At 45.7% G+C, this 16,087-nt stretch overlaps 1 protein-coding gene across 2 annotated transcripts in view; it reads left to right on the top strand.

The window, feature by feature from the left end:
• Nucleotides 1–16,087, top strand: part of LOC126536573 (proteasomal ubiquitin receptor ADRM1-like) — a 31,211-nt gene that overhangs the window by 2,158 nt on the left and 12,966 nt on the right. Inside the window, exons 2-7 of one of the 2 annotated variants that reach the window (XM_050183593.3) lie at nt 1,533–1,649; nt 4,810–5,020; nt 7,098–7,170; nt 8,102–8,340; nt 13,679–13,732; nt 15,509–15,627. In XM_050183593.3, the coding sequence (XP_050039550.1) occupies nt 1,533–1,649; nt 4,810–5,020; nt 7,098–7,170; nt 8,102–8,340; nt 13,679–13,732; nt 15,509–15,627 (813 nt within the window). Of the gene's footprint in view, nt 1–1,532; nt 1,650–4,809; nt 5,021–7,097; nt 7,171–8,101; nt 8,341–13,678; nt 13,733–15,508; nt 15,676–16,087 lie in introns of both variants that reach the window. The other variant, XM_050183592.3, reaches the window with a different exon arrangement.

The raw sequence follows: 16,087 nt of genomic DNA, 5'->3' as shown, positions 1-16,087 counted from the left end.
GCTTCTCAAATCCTACTGACAACAACATTTTCATTATCAAATTTTGATACATGGTGTATACTATCCGCCTATGTAGTAAAATAAAATGGTGAGGACAGCTTGGCCTTAGTCTTTATGCAGTAACCTTGACACTTGAGATATTTACAGATACCTTTCATGATTCATCTGTGCTTAGAAAAGGAGCCCAAAGATTTCTAGAGCACAAGCAAAATGGGAAAGTGTTAATCAGTGACTGTTAGTTAGGCCATTTGTCATATTTTTCCAGTATTTCAGATGTTCATAACATTGCAGAAAAATACGACATGTGTTACGTGCCAGTGCTACACCACTGGCCAGTACTTAGCATCAGTACTTCAGGTCATTGGATGTCTCAACCATTAGCTGTTTGTATGTGACGCTGTGCAGAGTGCTGATGGCACATCACTTTTGCTTTTGGAGGCCAACACTGCTACTGGAGCGCAAGCAGTGCCTTCTGCTGTGCGTTGTATATTCTAATTCACTATGCTCCGCCACAACAGAATGTTACCTGTCATGATAGCTCAGTGGCCACGGCAGTCTGCTGCCCAGCACAAGGTCACGGTTATGATTTCCGGCTTAACTGGCCATGTTCCAGTGGGCTTGAAATGCAAAAACGCCCATGTATCATACTTTGGGTGCACATTAAGAAGCCCCAGGTGGTCAAAATTAACCCAGGGCCCTTTACTGTGGCATCTCTGATAGCCCATCTGTTGCTTTGAGGCGTTGAACATTGAACATCAATTCATTTCAGGCCACGGGGGGGCCACATTTTCATGGGGGCGAAATACAAGAATGTTTGTGTATGTAGATTTACATGCTCAAAGAACCCCAGGTGGTCAAAACTATAGGGAGCGCTCCACTACGACATCCCTCATAATTCACTGTGCAGTTTCAAGACATTCAAGGACTCGATTAAATTTTCAAAGCTCCACTTTCTTTGCCTCTTCTCCATGGTTTGCCATTCATAGTTGTTTCCTAGCTGAATATATCTGTGCGTATACATAGATAACTTGGGCTATTTGGCACGTGCTGGTGGCTAAAGCTTTACTGGTGGCTGTCTTGCTGAGTAGACAACTTGGGCCGCTGGGCATGTGTTACTAGGTATGTGCCCTGCTGACAATTTCTGCACTGTGTATGTGCAAGTCAGTAGGTGCCTCTTGGTGTGTGCCTATTTGGCCAATCCCCCAGAATGGCTGTGTGCCACTGTGACACGAGGGGTTATGAAGTCTTAAATGTATTTAGGTGCACATCATACTTCTCTGTGCCATTAACCTTTAGTCAACATTCTTCCCTCAGCAAGCATCATACGTGACCTACGTTCTCATGACACAGGCAGCTAATGGCTACCGGCAACAAGGCTGGGCTCGTGTATTTTGCTGTACTGCTACTACCTTGCTAACTCAAACTTCGCATAATATAGTTACAAATTGTGTTGTATCTGTGTTTCTTGGTCGACAATGCCTGCCTGCCTTTGTGTGTGTATATTTTCCATAATGTGGAAATGTGTTCCGCAGGACCTGATCATCTTCCCCGACGATGCAGAATTCAAGAAAGTGACCCAGTGCACTACAGGCCGCGTGTACGTCCTGAAGTTCAAGTCGTCCAGTCGGAGATGCTTTTATTGGATGCAGGTGAGGCAGGCTGGCTTTTCCCAAGTGCAGTTGATCAGTGTGCTACTAATTGAATGCACAAGTTCTTTCTGAACTGTTGTGACTGCTGTACTTGAGAGAGCTGGATTGTCATTAACGTTTATTTATTATTTCTACACTTAAATTAAAACAATTTACCCTATGCTTTCCTTGGTGTCATTGACTGTTGGCTTCAATTGTGACTAACAAAAATCAGGCCCCTCTGTTCTCCTCCTTCTTGTTTGTCAACTCGGAGGCATTTGGCCCTCTGCCAGTTGTGACTCGGTGCATTCGTTGTGAAGCAATCAGCTCAGAGATGTGGGTAGTGCTGCAAAAATGAGCAAGGCTTCAGCTGCGCTAGCACCAAACCAAAATTAAGGGTGGATTTACTGTTTGCTACGGCTCTTGCTTAGAAAAGAACCACAAGAACACAGCATCGTGTCTTTTCTGCATATGTTGTGCCACATGTAAGTAAGAGCAAAGCTTTTGTGGCAAGCCCCTTTCTATTGTTTTCCTTCAGTGTGAGACATCCGACCAACTCACTGTTGACCAAGTACTGCATTTACAAGAACATAATGCAACTGCAAATATAATGCAGGGTGCGAAGGGGACAGGCACATTTGATTGCATGAAAAAAATAATAATGTTTAGTTTATAGCCCCAGGTAAGCCTGTGTAATGTGTCTGCACTGTTTTAGAATAGCACCTTTTATTATACTACAATGCGTGCAGGCATTGTGGTAATGCCCATCGCCTGCGAGATCTTGTCAGGCCTTGGGTCCAGCTTGGGTCCAGATTGCAGTAGTGGATTGTCCATCGCTCAGTCTTTAAATGTTATAACAGTAGTGTGATGAGCAAAACGTGAACAAGGTGAATGCAGGAGCCAACGTTTCGACAAGTGGACTTGTCTTCTTCAAGGCGTAGTGTGTAGTAGTGTGTTACACCACGCTGAGGTACTACAGGTGCAGCTGGCATGTCTGCAAAGTGAAGCCATGGGGACGGGCATAGCTCTTGTGGATCAGCTTATTAGGTCTATATAGTGGAAAGAGCATTCTTATTTTAGCTGGACTTCTTTGCACAATTGCCCCCATTGCCCTTTCGACGAGCTCCCCCTCGCTGTTCACAAACCAGTGCCCCTTGCAACTGGGGTCGGTGCTTCCACAAAGCTTAGTCATCCGGCAGCCTGGCTTACTTTGTGCTGAATTCTGCCAGTGACACAAAACCAGTAAAATATCAGACACATGTTCATAGATTAGATATAAACAAATGCAGAGAACCATGTCTGCTCCTGCACTGCGAGCAATATATTAAATTTGTTTTGAATAATCATATCCTAATTAACATATGAAAGAATTTTGAATACCTAGTTCTCGAATCGAACACAAATATTCAGAATATAATATTCAATGGTATTCAGCATTTTTGATTATTTGCACACCACTACTTCTTTATCATTGCTCTTTCTTCGTGACCCATTATGTAATGCCCTTTAAATTGCCCTTAGAGAAGTACTGATGTAACATTTTCGGTTTACTTGTTATGCTAAATGAAGGTCAAAACCTCCTACACTCTAGAAAAATGCTGGCAAGTATCAGAGTGCCTTTAATAATTTACTGTAATACTCGTTCCTATGAACTAGTTGGAATGCCAAGGAAAGGGGATCATGACAGTGTGATACATTGACTAGCTCTTGTGCCATGCTACCACATGCGAGCTGCACTAGCCCAGTGGCTATGACATTACGCCGATCAGCTTGAAGTCACGAGTTCGATGCTGGCTTCAGTGGCTGAATTTCGTGAAATGCAAAAAATGTTCATGTACTTGGGTTTAGGTGAACGTCAGGGAACCCTACATGGCCAAAACTAATTCGGAGTCCCCTCTAAGGTGTGCTTCATAATCAGATCGTGGTTTCCTTATTGTAATACCCCGTAATCAAAATTTTAAATTATAGTTACCTCATGAGCCAGCACCTCAGCAGCCAGCACTCTTGTTTTTCTTCTTGACGAGCAATGTCATCATGCCTAGAATTATTACTGCACAATACCATCAAATTTTGCTCTGTATCATTACATCATGTAAATGTCGACGATACGAAGTCCGGTGTTGTGAGTAACTTGGCATCGTATTGAAATCCTTCATAAGTGTTTTCAAACCTTGAAACTTGCCAAATGTCACCCTTCTATGTGCACAGTAGAGCATGGTACAAGTGGTCTCGGGAGGATATCCTCCTGAAATTCCTTGTACATTATCTTGCCTTCAATCCTTTTCAGAGTTAATCCAGGAGCTATCGCGTAACCTATTCACACTGTACATGAAGTCAAGAGGCCTGCGGAAGTGTGTGGAAGGGGTTTATTCATGCTGCCAGCTATTGAGAAAAATGACACCAATTTGACATAGGCCTTTGCGTCGTCGCAGACAGTGAAGAGCAATCGTGAAGTGTGTTTTTAATACCATGAAATGACATGAAAATCCCAGATGCAACGCAAGCATAGCAACCCACCACATGATCTTGCATCTTCATCCCTCTGTTTATGCAAATAAAAGTAGTTTTTAGCCGCTTCTGGCATTCGATCTTCATCTCTGTGTTTAGGCAAATAAAAGCAGTTTTTACCCACTTCTGGCATTCAGCTGGGATATTTCAACGAAAATTTTTTTTTTCACGTAGTGAGTAATAAGAACTGACTTGCAAAGCAGTTGTGCCCTTCCGTGGCCTATGAGTCTTAGGAAGATATTGTTATGCGAACGAAGGAATAAGAACTGGAGACTATTTACAAAATGTATTTACAAAGGCTAATGCAGCGCTAGCCAGTTCAGCCGACTGCTCGAGAGCCAGAGTCCGTTCGTCATCTTCGTCGGGGCGCCCGCGTGCATCGGCCACAAGAAACACGCAATATGCATGTATCAATATGATGATGGTGATTACAATCACACAATGTCCACATTGCATTGTTTGTGTAATGAATCTTGATTCATGTTGCCAGCGCAAAGAAATGGGACACAAAGTGGAGACGTAGTGCTTTGCAGTTACATCTCCTCTTTGTCCCGTTTCTATCGCTCTAGTAACAGGAATCGAGAATCTTGCAACTAACTAGCCTGTTTAAAGGCAGTACTGGTGCAACAGCAACATGATCTTATTTGTGAAAGGTGTCCTGATGCACCTGCAGGAACCGAAGGAGGACAAAGATGACGAGCTGGTGCGCAAGGTGAATGAGTACCTCAACAATCCGCCTGTGCCAGGCTCTAGCCGTGGGGCTGGATCCAGTGGTGCTGGCGGTTCGGGCTCGCACCTGCACTCAGAGCTGCCCAACATTGGGGATGACGACCTCCAGAACCTGCTGAACAACATGAGTCAGACCCAGCTTGTCCAGCTGCTTGGTGCGTTGGGGTGCATTACGTGAAAAACATGAGTTTCAGCACACTGTTGCTGTGCCGTCTGCACTTGCACACTTAGCAGCGATGCGGCCAAGTGGGTTGGTTGGCACACCTTTTAAGGGCAGACAATGCAGAAAGTTGACAGAAAAAAAAAGGACACGGGACAAGGTGTCGATTGTGAACTATACAGTCGTGGATAAATTTTTCAGTTGACTGATTTTTCGTACTTGCTCGGTTATTCAGACTTCCTTGCGGCGCCATCGCACTTTTCATAAACCCAATGAATAGAGGTGTTTGAAAATTTTTACACCTGTATGGTGTCTTGCTCGATTTTTTCAGACATGATTTGCTTGCACTAGATCACCAAGATGGCTGTGAACCAAGTTTGTACCATTGCTTTCATTGGCAGTTCCTTTTTAGGCTTTTAAGATGTTGTTTGGTTGCAATAGATTTGTATCGACTTGGAACCTAAATTTAGCTTCAGTGGCAGACAACCAACAGGCCAGTGCTGGTTAGGCCTAAGGCCTCGCCAGTGTTGGGCACTGTGAACATGATGAAAATTTGCCACAGGCTGGTGGGAAGATTGTGACTAATTTGTTTGCATGAGTGGCTCATTGGTGATTGGGCCTGACATGCACGGGCAACTGCTGTGAGAACACCTACCGAGATAATTTGTGCACTTTGACAGGAATAGGTGAGCTTGCGTGTAGGCAGAAAGGTCTGAGCTGAATTCGCACGAAACGGCCTAAACTGTCAGCACCACACTGTAAAGGTTGCATCCGGCGTCTGTACAGGGTGACATGCAATGCACATTAGGTTGTGTGATGGCAAATACAAGATGCACCTCGACATTGACCATCATGAAATTGTAAGTGAATATTACATCACAGAAGCACAATACCGAGAAAAAGTCTGCTGATCAATTTTCCGTGCCACTTGTCCCGTAAGAAAATTTAAAAAAAATTTATTTTGAAGTTCATTTTATCCGGATGCCCCATTTTTCGGACATTTTTGTGATCTCGTCAGTGGCTGAAGAATCAGTCGGCGATTGTACCAAATGACTACCATCTAGATGCACACACATAGAAAGTTGGCAAAAAACAACCTGAAGGCAGCACACAGTAGAAATGCAACAACTAAGTTCTAACCATAAAAATGTCAGATTTTCTTTTTCTTTCACATACTCTGATGATGTGCTTACAAAAGAAGGCCTGCTAAGATGTGCAGGTTAAGCATTAAACACTTCATGTTTATATTGCTCTTGCCATGCCCTGAGCATGCACACACACTCTCAAAACTCGCACAAGCTCGCATGTGCTGCAGTGAGCGGCCATAATGTCGTGTGCTCTTAAAGTGAAGCTTTCTTAACGATCCTACCTGTGCTTTGCTGACCGTGGCTGCTCTGCTGTTTGCTGAATAACTCTCATGTGTCAAATAAAATTAAACAATTGCATTTCTGATGGTGGGATCGAATGTCAGTTTCTCAGCACAATAACCCAACGCTCTAACCATTAGGCTACACTCGCATGCATAATTTCGCACGCCAATGCCAAGTAGCTCTTTGAGACAATTGGTGCCCGTGTCTTGTCACGTAGTGGCATGTGCGAGACAGCCCACGTGCACAAAAGCACTTGCATGTGCCAGTTTCCATTAGGCGACATACGCAGGAATGAAATGGCCGACTATTTCTCAGCCTTACCACTGTCTGTCTCATCGTACTTCTCTTATCAAGTACCTCTCCTCGCCATTCTTCCCTCGACAAACATCAAACATTGCTTTTGGCATCTCTGCCATGACGTCTCGCAGCGTGCACTCACCTGGACTGCTGTTTGCGTTTCGGCACATCTTGTGACCAGCATTAACAGAAACATTTCATGACACTAAAATTGTATCTCCTAAGGTGCGGGAACATAAACATTACATAACATTACACATTGCTTAGGATGACAATAAGGACACTTGTATGCATTGCACTTACTTTTATGACATTTAATTTGCTGCTTCACGAAAGAAGCTTCGCTTCATGTCCAACATGCTGTTGGATCAGCGCGTGCTTATTCTCAATACGTTTTGTCTTCAGGTGGTATTGGGGGTGTTGGAGGAGTGGCCAACCTGACTTCTCTGCTGGGTGGAGGGCGATCAGGAAGCCAGAGGTGTGTACAGGTGGTGTAGGATACTGCATGCCACTTTATTTTGACATCTGCCTTGGGTGCTTGGGGATCTGAGGAACTCTGCTGCTGTGCACGAGGTTGTGGGTTTGATTCCCTGCTGCCACTGCTGCGTTATTAATGGTTCAGAATGCAAAAAGTGCTTGTTTACTGTGCTCCGGGTGCACATTAAGGATCGAAATTGGTCCCGGATCACCCCCACCTCGGTGTCCTTTGTAACACACTGTGCAGTTTCGGGATTTTGAGTCCCATATTTAAATCTTTATAATTAATTAATTGTCTGCATAATTAATTTGTCTACTGTGATGTCAGAAAAGACAGCCCCCCCAAGAAAGGCAGAACTTTGTGATGAAGACGGCACAAAAGTTTGCATAAATGTAGATGACTTGGTTCAGGAAACTGCAGTGAAGTGACAACTGATTTGCCAGATATACCCTCACATTCAAGACTCACTGGCACACCTGGGGCATGCGAGCACCATTTGGCCGGAGTCACCGGTATTGAAAAACCAAGTGCATTATGCTGGTTTAGAAAAGCAGGCTTGCGAGCCTTCCAGCTGCAGTAACCTGCTCCTCATAGCATGCCGTAACTGCAAGAAGATACATAGCTCAAAATAAATAGCACTGCAAAGAAACAACTTTCAACTTGTGCACCGAAAGATCTTGGAGCTGATGTGCCAGGGCTAACGTCGTATCCTCTAACTGCCAGGTGCAGGCGTCATCTGCTTAGGTGCTATTTAAAGGCTATTCATAAGAAAATTAGACCTTTATCAGCACTGGGGATTTGCAAAGGTTGCTTCAGTGGTATATGCTACTCATTTATAGCCAATTTAGCTGAACTGAAAGTTTGCTGTGGTTGGCGCTTAAGGTAACTTGCAAAGGTATTAGCTTGCCTCATTCTCATTTCTCGCTCCTAGTGGCACACCGGCCAGTGCAGGTGCAGCTGCCTCCGAGGCCGTCTCGGCAACCACAGTCTCGCCTCCATCCCAGAGCACGGCAGCAAGCTCGACGGCCGCGGCCACGGCCACCACTGACACCACTGCTGCAGCAGCTTCCACTCCTACGACGACGGCTGGCAGCTCGAGCGGTGGTGCTGCCGCATCTGGCCCCGCCATTCAGCTGAGCGACCTCCAAAGCATCCTCTCTGGCATCAAGGGTGAGTGGCAAGCATAGTCTTTTTATTATCACTGTATACACTCGTGTAAGGGTCGCATCCTGTATGGGACCTTGATGAGGTGCAACCCTTGCAGAGGAGTGGGTAATTTCGGTTCAATTTTCCCAGCCACGCGTAACAAAAGAGCCTATGCTATTATTTTCACAATGCATTTATTTGTTCATGCTTGCACATTATGTACGTGGTGGGTAGCTAGTCATCTCAGCTTCTGCTGCTCAGGCATGACTTAGCAGCACACTCATGGATGCAGTCGTCCTCTATGCTGTCCATGGTTTTGAAATGCCTGTGACATTTATCAGGGTGTCTACCAACCGGGAAAACTGGGAATTCTCAGGGAATTTGAATAGTCTGGAAATACTCGGGGAAAACTCGGGGAATTTGTGCTTCTATCAGGGAAAATTAGCTGTAACTTTATTGAAAGGGAACAAAAGTCGTGTTAATGCTGGCTCCAGTAGCAGAGGAATCGCAACGAATCGTCATTGACACCGTGTCATCGGCACGAGGTATTGCCAGAGCAGTCAACGACCGATTTTTCAGACGCCCGATTTTTCAGACATGCCCGATAATTTGCACGGCTTTTGCAGCACCACCACGTACTCCATATAGTCAATGTATATTGCCCTGACTGCAGGTCTGAAATGGCATTAATCAAAGCCACCACCGCTGCCATTTTGATTATCTCGCCTCCTCGAACCGGCACTCTCGCACGCAGATCCGCTGGATCCGTTGGCAGAAGATGTCACACATCTGAACCTAATTGCCATGGAAAGAGTGGAGTAACATGTTTGTACGACCACACTTGGCAGATAGCGTAATACCAGTGCATCACATATTGGAAGCCACAAAGAGTTTATGAACAATGCATGACTTGACAGCATTAGCTCCATGTGTTTTAAATTTGTAATACATATAGGGAGAAGCTATTTGGTAGATATCGTAGGTCAAAAGCCACTTCTACAAAACATGCAGAGTGATAAATTTGTAATACAAATATTGAATGAAATATGGAGTATTTTCTGTGTAATACAAAACATGTTAAAGGGACCCTGAAACGATTTTGACGATTTTCTACAAACGTACTGAGTCGTTAGAGTAGGTCCTTCTGATCATTAATTGAAACATCTAAGTGCTCCGCGTAAAGCGTGTAATTTATTATAAGGTTTTAAAAATGCACATCGCTGCCGATCTTACACGCGTAAAGCGTGTAATTTATTATAAGGTTTTAAAAATGCACATCGCTGCCGATCGCAGCACACTGCTCGGCGAAATTTTAAGCCGCCCCTACCCATATGACGGAAATCGCCCATGTGACGTCAGTGGGGCGAGCTATCCGATTGGCTGACCAGGGCGCGTGATGGATAATTTTTCCAACTTTATGGTTAACAAATTATGTTTGTAATAGTTGGAATGGTAGTTAATTTGTTTTTATCAAAAGAAAGTAACAAAGAGAATGCACAAGAACAATCTTTCAGTACACTTGAGCATTTCCGGCACACAGTAAGTGTCGTCTGCTTGTGTTACAACGTGCGCAGTCTTTGACGAGAGCACCGCAGTCAGTGTCGGTCTGTCTTTTCGCGAGCGCTATGATTCGACTTTGTTGCGTTGTGGGCTGCAAACGTAGTGACTGGCAATCTGTCAAGCTGTGACATCGTGTCCTTCTGCAAGCCAATAGACGTGCGAACTGGCTGCAGTGCATTGGACAGCCGCTATCCGATGGGCGGCAGGATTTGCGCGATTGTGGCCGTCACTTTACACCGGAAGATTACTAACGCAATAGCGTTTCGCGAGTCCGGTATTAGGGTAAACGCAAGCGCAAGGGGACAGGGCCTGGCCGTGTCCTCTTGCGTGTCGGTTCAGGGGATGAACAGAAGTGCAAATGTAAATGGTCTGCACGGTGCAGCCACCTGGTGGCATAGAGCTCAACCACACACGGTAGCAGTAACAAAATGTATTCTTTTTTGCTGCTGGTGTAAATTTTTTGCAGGAGTGTAATCGTTAACACGTTTTTGTAAATGTTTAAAATGTTTTACACCTGGTTAGAGCAATATTAGCTCTTTCTTTGGCTGGTTAAGCTCTGCGCCAATGGGTGGCTGGACCGTGGAGACCGAGGAGGTAGCTGATGTAGGTCTGCGCTAAAGTTCCTCCATCAGCTCGAGTTTATGCCTTCACCGTTCCGTCGAAACGTTCTGATAGTGTGTGATTACAGGACTACCAGACACGTTCGGCGCTACGACAAAATGCTCGCAACGCACGCTGCTTCGATAGCTCTCGCTTGGGGTTGACGGCCAGGCCGCTAGCAGAGACGTCTCGTGCGGGCGAGGGCGGGCTCCAAAACAACCGGAAGTGGACGATGTGACGTCGCATCGTGACGCAGAACCAGTGAAGGCGGAGCTTAGCCCCGATCGCTCGGTGAACGAGTTGAGGAGGAAAAGCATGGCTAGGGAGGAGGGTAACTTGTAATCGCTTGTAGCTCCATTAATACATAACGCTTCACTTAAATTGTGGTGCGAATGTTCTACTTAAGCTGTACCCTACGTGTCTACAAAATTTGTCCGAACCGTTTCAGGGGCCCTTCAAGCAAAAGGGTTAAAAAGAAAAATGACTCATTTCCTTTACGCGCGAGACTATGTCGAAGTTCGTTCAACTGGCAAGAAAAAATATTAGCAAGAAATGAAAGGGGAAGTGAAAGATCACCCACGGTGACAGTACAGTTAAACCTCGATATAACAAAGGCGGTAAAATCGGCAGTTTGCTTTGTTATACCGAAATTTTGTTCTATTGAATTTCAGAAAGAGGCTGCGGAATTTTCCTGAATTATCGGGCAATCGAAAAGCAAATTTGAATGAGAAAACAATTCATTTTGATAAATTTGGGAGCAGGCAACATATGATGTGGTTTCGTGTTACGTACGTTGACAATATCTTCTCGGCGGTACGGATTAAGTGAAGCCAGCCACGCTTTCACGTGCACTTCGCCCCTGCGGCTGATAGTGGCGCCCGCACTGGGACAATGCTACCGGTAAAAGTGCCGGCAGCGGGGAGCGAATACTTTGTCTGCCTCTTGCTCGAATGGGTCAGCAAAACTTGAGATTACACAACCTCCAATACTAAATGCGCGGTAAGACAGCTTACATGGTTCTACGCTGTTTTGGCACCTCCACTCTTTGCGTACGCGGCAGATTACCTTTAAAGCAGGGTGCGCGGCTGCGTATGCGCTCAGCCATGCTTACAGCCATGTGCAGCCGCGGTCGAGACGTGCGCCAACTTACCCCCCCTCCACCCCCTAGTCCCCTTGCGCGTGCTTGATTGCATTAACGTGAACTCGTTACCCTCCTCCTCTTTCCCTTTGGTCGCCCGGAAGGGCACCACTCGTGAAGCCACCAACTTTCTTCTCTCACCCTCGCACTCTTTCACTCGCACCTAAAGCACCCAGGGCGCGGGTCGCGATAGGATTTTATGGCAACTTAGACTTTATACGGAACATGATGTGTCTCAACTTCAGCAGTCGCTCTTGTTGCACGGTGAGCGACTTGAGAGGTGCGTTTGCAAGCAGCCACTTGTGATTCATCCATTTGACCCTCTGCGTCCGCAAAAGTTTCATCTATTGTCTCGGCATACCATTCCGGTGGCAGTGAAATTTCGTTATGTTGAAATGCCATACAAACACACTTCGTTAAATTGAGGTTCTAAATACATGGTGTTCTATGGACAAAAGGTTCATCATCATCAGCCTGGTTACGCCCACTGCAGGGCAAAGGCCTCTCCCATACTTCTCCAACTAACCCGGTCATGTACTAATTGTGGCCATGTTGTCCCTCCAAACTTCTTAATCTCATCCGCCCACCTAACTTTCTGCCACCCTCTGCTACGCTTCCCTTCCCTTGGAATTCATTCCGTAACTCTTAATGACCATGGGTTATCTTCCCTCCTCATTACGTGTCCTGCCCATGCCCATTTCTTTTTCTTGATTTCAACTAAGATATCATTAACTCGCGTTTGTTCCCTCACCCAATCAGCTCTTGGGTGAGGGAACAAGAGGTTACAAGAGGGACAAGAGGTTATGAACAGGTAAATACTTTGTTATATAGAGAATTTCATTATATTGAAGTTTGTTATATTGAGGTTTAACTGTATTTGATTGTATTGCCTGAGGCCACATCAACAATATTACGCTGCAATTGTGGCGAACCAGCAGCTTTGTACCGTAAAAACCGGACTATAGGTCGGACCGGAATATAGGTCGATTCCCCAACTAATGAATTCTAAAAATGAAAAAAATCTTTTTCAATGGCAAAAGTACCGAAAGACACCCTTACCTTGAAACAAATGCGACTCATGCACAATAGTGACAGTATTTATTCAAATGCTGCTCGCATGTGCACCCGGTCAATTTTTAACAGTATCGCGCGACCATCGACCCGCGTGCTTGTCAGCACCTTATTACTGGCACTGAGCGGCGAAACAAACGAGATACGCGCATGTGTACACGTGCGCTTAATTTCGTTATTTTGTCGCTCTGTGCCGTGATGATAAGGTGCTGACAAACACGCGGGTCGACGGTCGCGCGATACTGTTAAAACTTGGCCGGGTGTACAGTACACAGAAGGGCACGAAGTGCGCAAGCGCTATTTCGAATCAGAGCAGCGCCTTTGATCAGAGTCGTCCGAACTAGAGTCGGATGACGAGTGCTTCTCACTGCCCAGTCCAGAGGCGCGTGCGCGATCTCTACCGCTTTCAAACGGATGCATTCGGCAGTCGCAGGCAGCGATCTTACACGTAGCTCCCGGATGAGCTCCGCAACCTTGTCTTCAAGTTCTGCGGTCCGCCCACGAAATGACGTTTTCTGTTGGTTTGCTGCTTCTGCCTCCGCCAGTACTGAATGCTCTTTTCGGATACTCCAAATTCGCGCTGTGCCGCGAGGTTGCCGTGGGCTTCCGCACACTCAATTGCCTTTTTCTTGAAGGCGACAGTGAATTTCCAGCGGCTTCCGCTCATTCTGAAACAAAATGTGAAAGAGCAGCCTTTAACTAATATAACTTTGTGACATGTAAACGCAGATTGGCGGTGCCACAATGTCGGCATGCCGCGCTGCTGCTGATGGCGATGGCGAAGGCGGCTCTTTACTTCATCCGCCCATTGTTGCAAGACTTCCGTAGTTTTTCCGCCAATGTCCGGGATATAAGACGAGGGTCGACTTTTCGCAATAGTTTTTTGAAAAAAAGTTCAACTTATATTCCGGTTTTTACGGTATTTGTTTAGGATTTCCTTACCACAAAAAAAAAGAAAGGTTTTTTTAATTATCATGGTTCACTGTGTTGCAGTCCCGCCATCTGAGTCAACTGGAGCAGAAGCCAGCAAGGAACAATCTGTCAATGGTGAGTGCCATAAATTATATTGGTGTTCAGAGCTTTGAAGGATGAAGGGTATGGGTTGTATAAGATCCTGTGCTGAAATGTGACCATTGCAAGCTGTCGCAAGCATCATAACATCTTTTTTTTAAATCTGTCATCGTGCCATTGGAATGGAGCCCCATCAGTTTTACTTTGGTGTGTATGAATACTGGAATTTCCGATTTTAAATCGAATAGTGAACATTCAAATTCAGTTTGTGAATCGAATATCTAATGTCCAATTTTTCGAATATTGATACCTTCGTGAATGACCTGGCCGTGGTTGGTGCCCTGATGCACGCATCGTTCCCACAGCATGCGATCTCTTTCAGTACGAGGCTCATCCAGGTTGACGATACTGATAGAAACGATTAATGCAACGCTTACAGAAGGAACTACAACAGCAGCATGTATGAAAAGCATGAGAGCATGCACGAAAACCAGCCTGATTAGCCACCGAACAGCATGCTGATTGCATCGAATGTACGAGTTCAGTGTTCATGCACGCATATTTGTGCAATTGGGAGCTTTCTACCCACATGTGAGCACACATGCTTGCTGTAGTTGCCGGCTGGTCGACTGCAGGCCCAAACACCGCTTCAGTGGCTGTCACTCTAACCAGTACGTGCGATTTCATGACTGCTCACCGATGAGCCACCTGTAGGAATATATTAGCGGCAAGCTTTCTGTGACGGTTTGCGGCCTGTTAACACATTGTCCAGCGACAAATTTTCGTCGTGGTCAGATCATTAGCCATACTGTCTAGCCCGTATGGCCTCATCGGAGCTGCGTCATCGGGTGTCAATGACTAAAGTTACACAACTAAAGTTGCGGTTCGGTGCCGAATCGATGCAGATCAATTTGGAGCACCTGCATGACACTCCGAAAGCCGACAAACCGTCTAGCAAACGAAAGCAAGCGTACAGGATGGCAACAAAGTTGTTTGCAGCCTCTACCTTCATCAAGCACCATACATAAACTTGCCATGACCCTTCTGATTTCAGAATCTTCGACAGGTGGCAAATCATGCCAGACCTGATGATAAAATGGTGCCTGCTTTTTACTGTCGGAACCGGCTGCAGTCGACCTGTACAGCCCCAATGATGGCTATGTGTGGAGCGGTGATAGAGTAATGTGATGCACAGTCTTTTGTATGTCGTGCATATTGGCCTTACAGTAACCCACCTGCCATGAAGATGAAGAACTTCTGTATTTTGGAGAAAAACTGAAAAACAAAACTTTCTATGCAATAAAGGTGAAATGGGGTGTTTCTATTTGTTTCTATGCATAATTTGTTCTATTGTTTCTATGCATAAAGCTGAAATTGGGTGTTTTCGACAAGCGATGACGTGCGTTCAATGCACTCACTGCCCTCTAAGCTTCGCTGAGGCAGACACTGCCACCAAAGGGGTTGTCATCAGGGTCACCATAGGGGTCAGGCAAAATTATCCGGTGAAGGTTAATTTTAGGATTTAAATAACGAAAGTTTGGGCACATAGAAACGTAAGGTCAATTGGGTGTTATTCTTGCTGTCAACAAAAGCCACTAGCCACTGGTCATAGCCACAACACATAAAATTGAATGCACTTTGATGACGAAGGTGGTAAGCCTTCATGCTTTTTGCGATGAATGTACCTGTTCTTTGCAGTGGGCCTAAAAGATACATTGTGTGGCCCTCAGCTGATTCTTTTAACCTTGAGCATTTCGTGTGTGGGTGTGACGTCTGTGCTGGCGCTTACATATTCATTTGCTTTTGGTGCAGTGGACCTGTCGACGGCCATTAACATGGAGGTGCTGCAGCCTCTGCTGGACAACAAGGAGCTGATGTCGCGCGTGGAGAAGCTGCTGCCTGCGACCATAGAGTCTGGCAAGCAACCCGACGTAAGCGAACTCCTCCAGGACACCATCAAATCCCCACAGTTTCAGCAGGTACTACAGCCGAGTACCCCCTCCCCATGACCCCTACCCTCCCCAAGCATCCCCCTCTCCACCCCATCATTGGAGATAGTTGAACAGCGCCCCAAAGATGGAACATAGTGTAGACGACGGTCTGCTCTCTGTAGGCAGCCTTTGTCTGCCTGTCCGTCTGTTGTGCTGTTTGATTACCCTCAAAACATGCACCAGCCAGCCCTGTTGAGCACACACCTGCAACACATCTTTCCTTATCGTCAGTTGGAAGATCTCATGCAGACTTACTAGGAAGAAGTATGGTGAAGCCATCATTCACTTACCACAGGGGCCATGGGAAGTATAGGCCTTGGAAAGACATTTGTTGACTTGCACACCTTCATATGCAGTATTGCCAGGTTTGGTTACTTGGTGCCATGCTTCCTACTTTGAG

The sequence above is a fragment of the Dermacentor andersoni genome, chromosome 4 (assembly GCF_023375885.2).
Source record: "Dermacentor andersoni chromosome 4, qqDerAnde1_hic_scaffold, whole genome shotgun sequence".
NCBI classification, from domain to species: domain Eukaryota; kingdom Metazoa; phylum Arthropoda; class Arachnida; order Ixodida; family Ixodidae; genus Dermacentor; species Dermacentor andersoni.
Note: the sequence above shows the minus strand (reverse complement) of the source record. Positions and strands in the feature narration are given on the sequence as shown.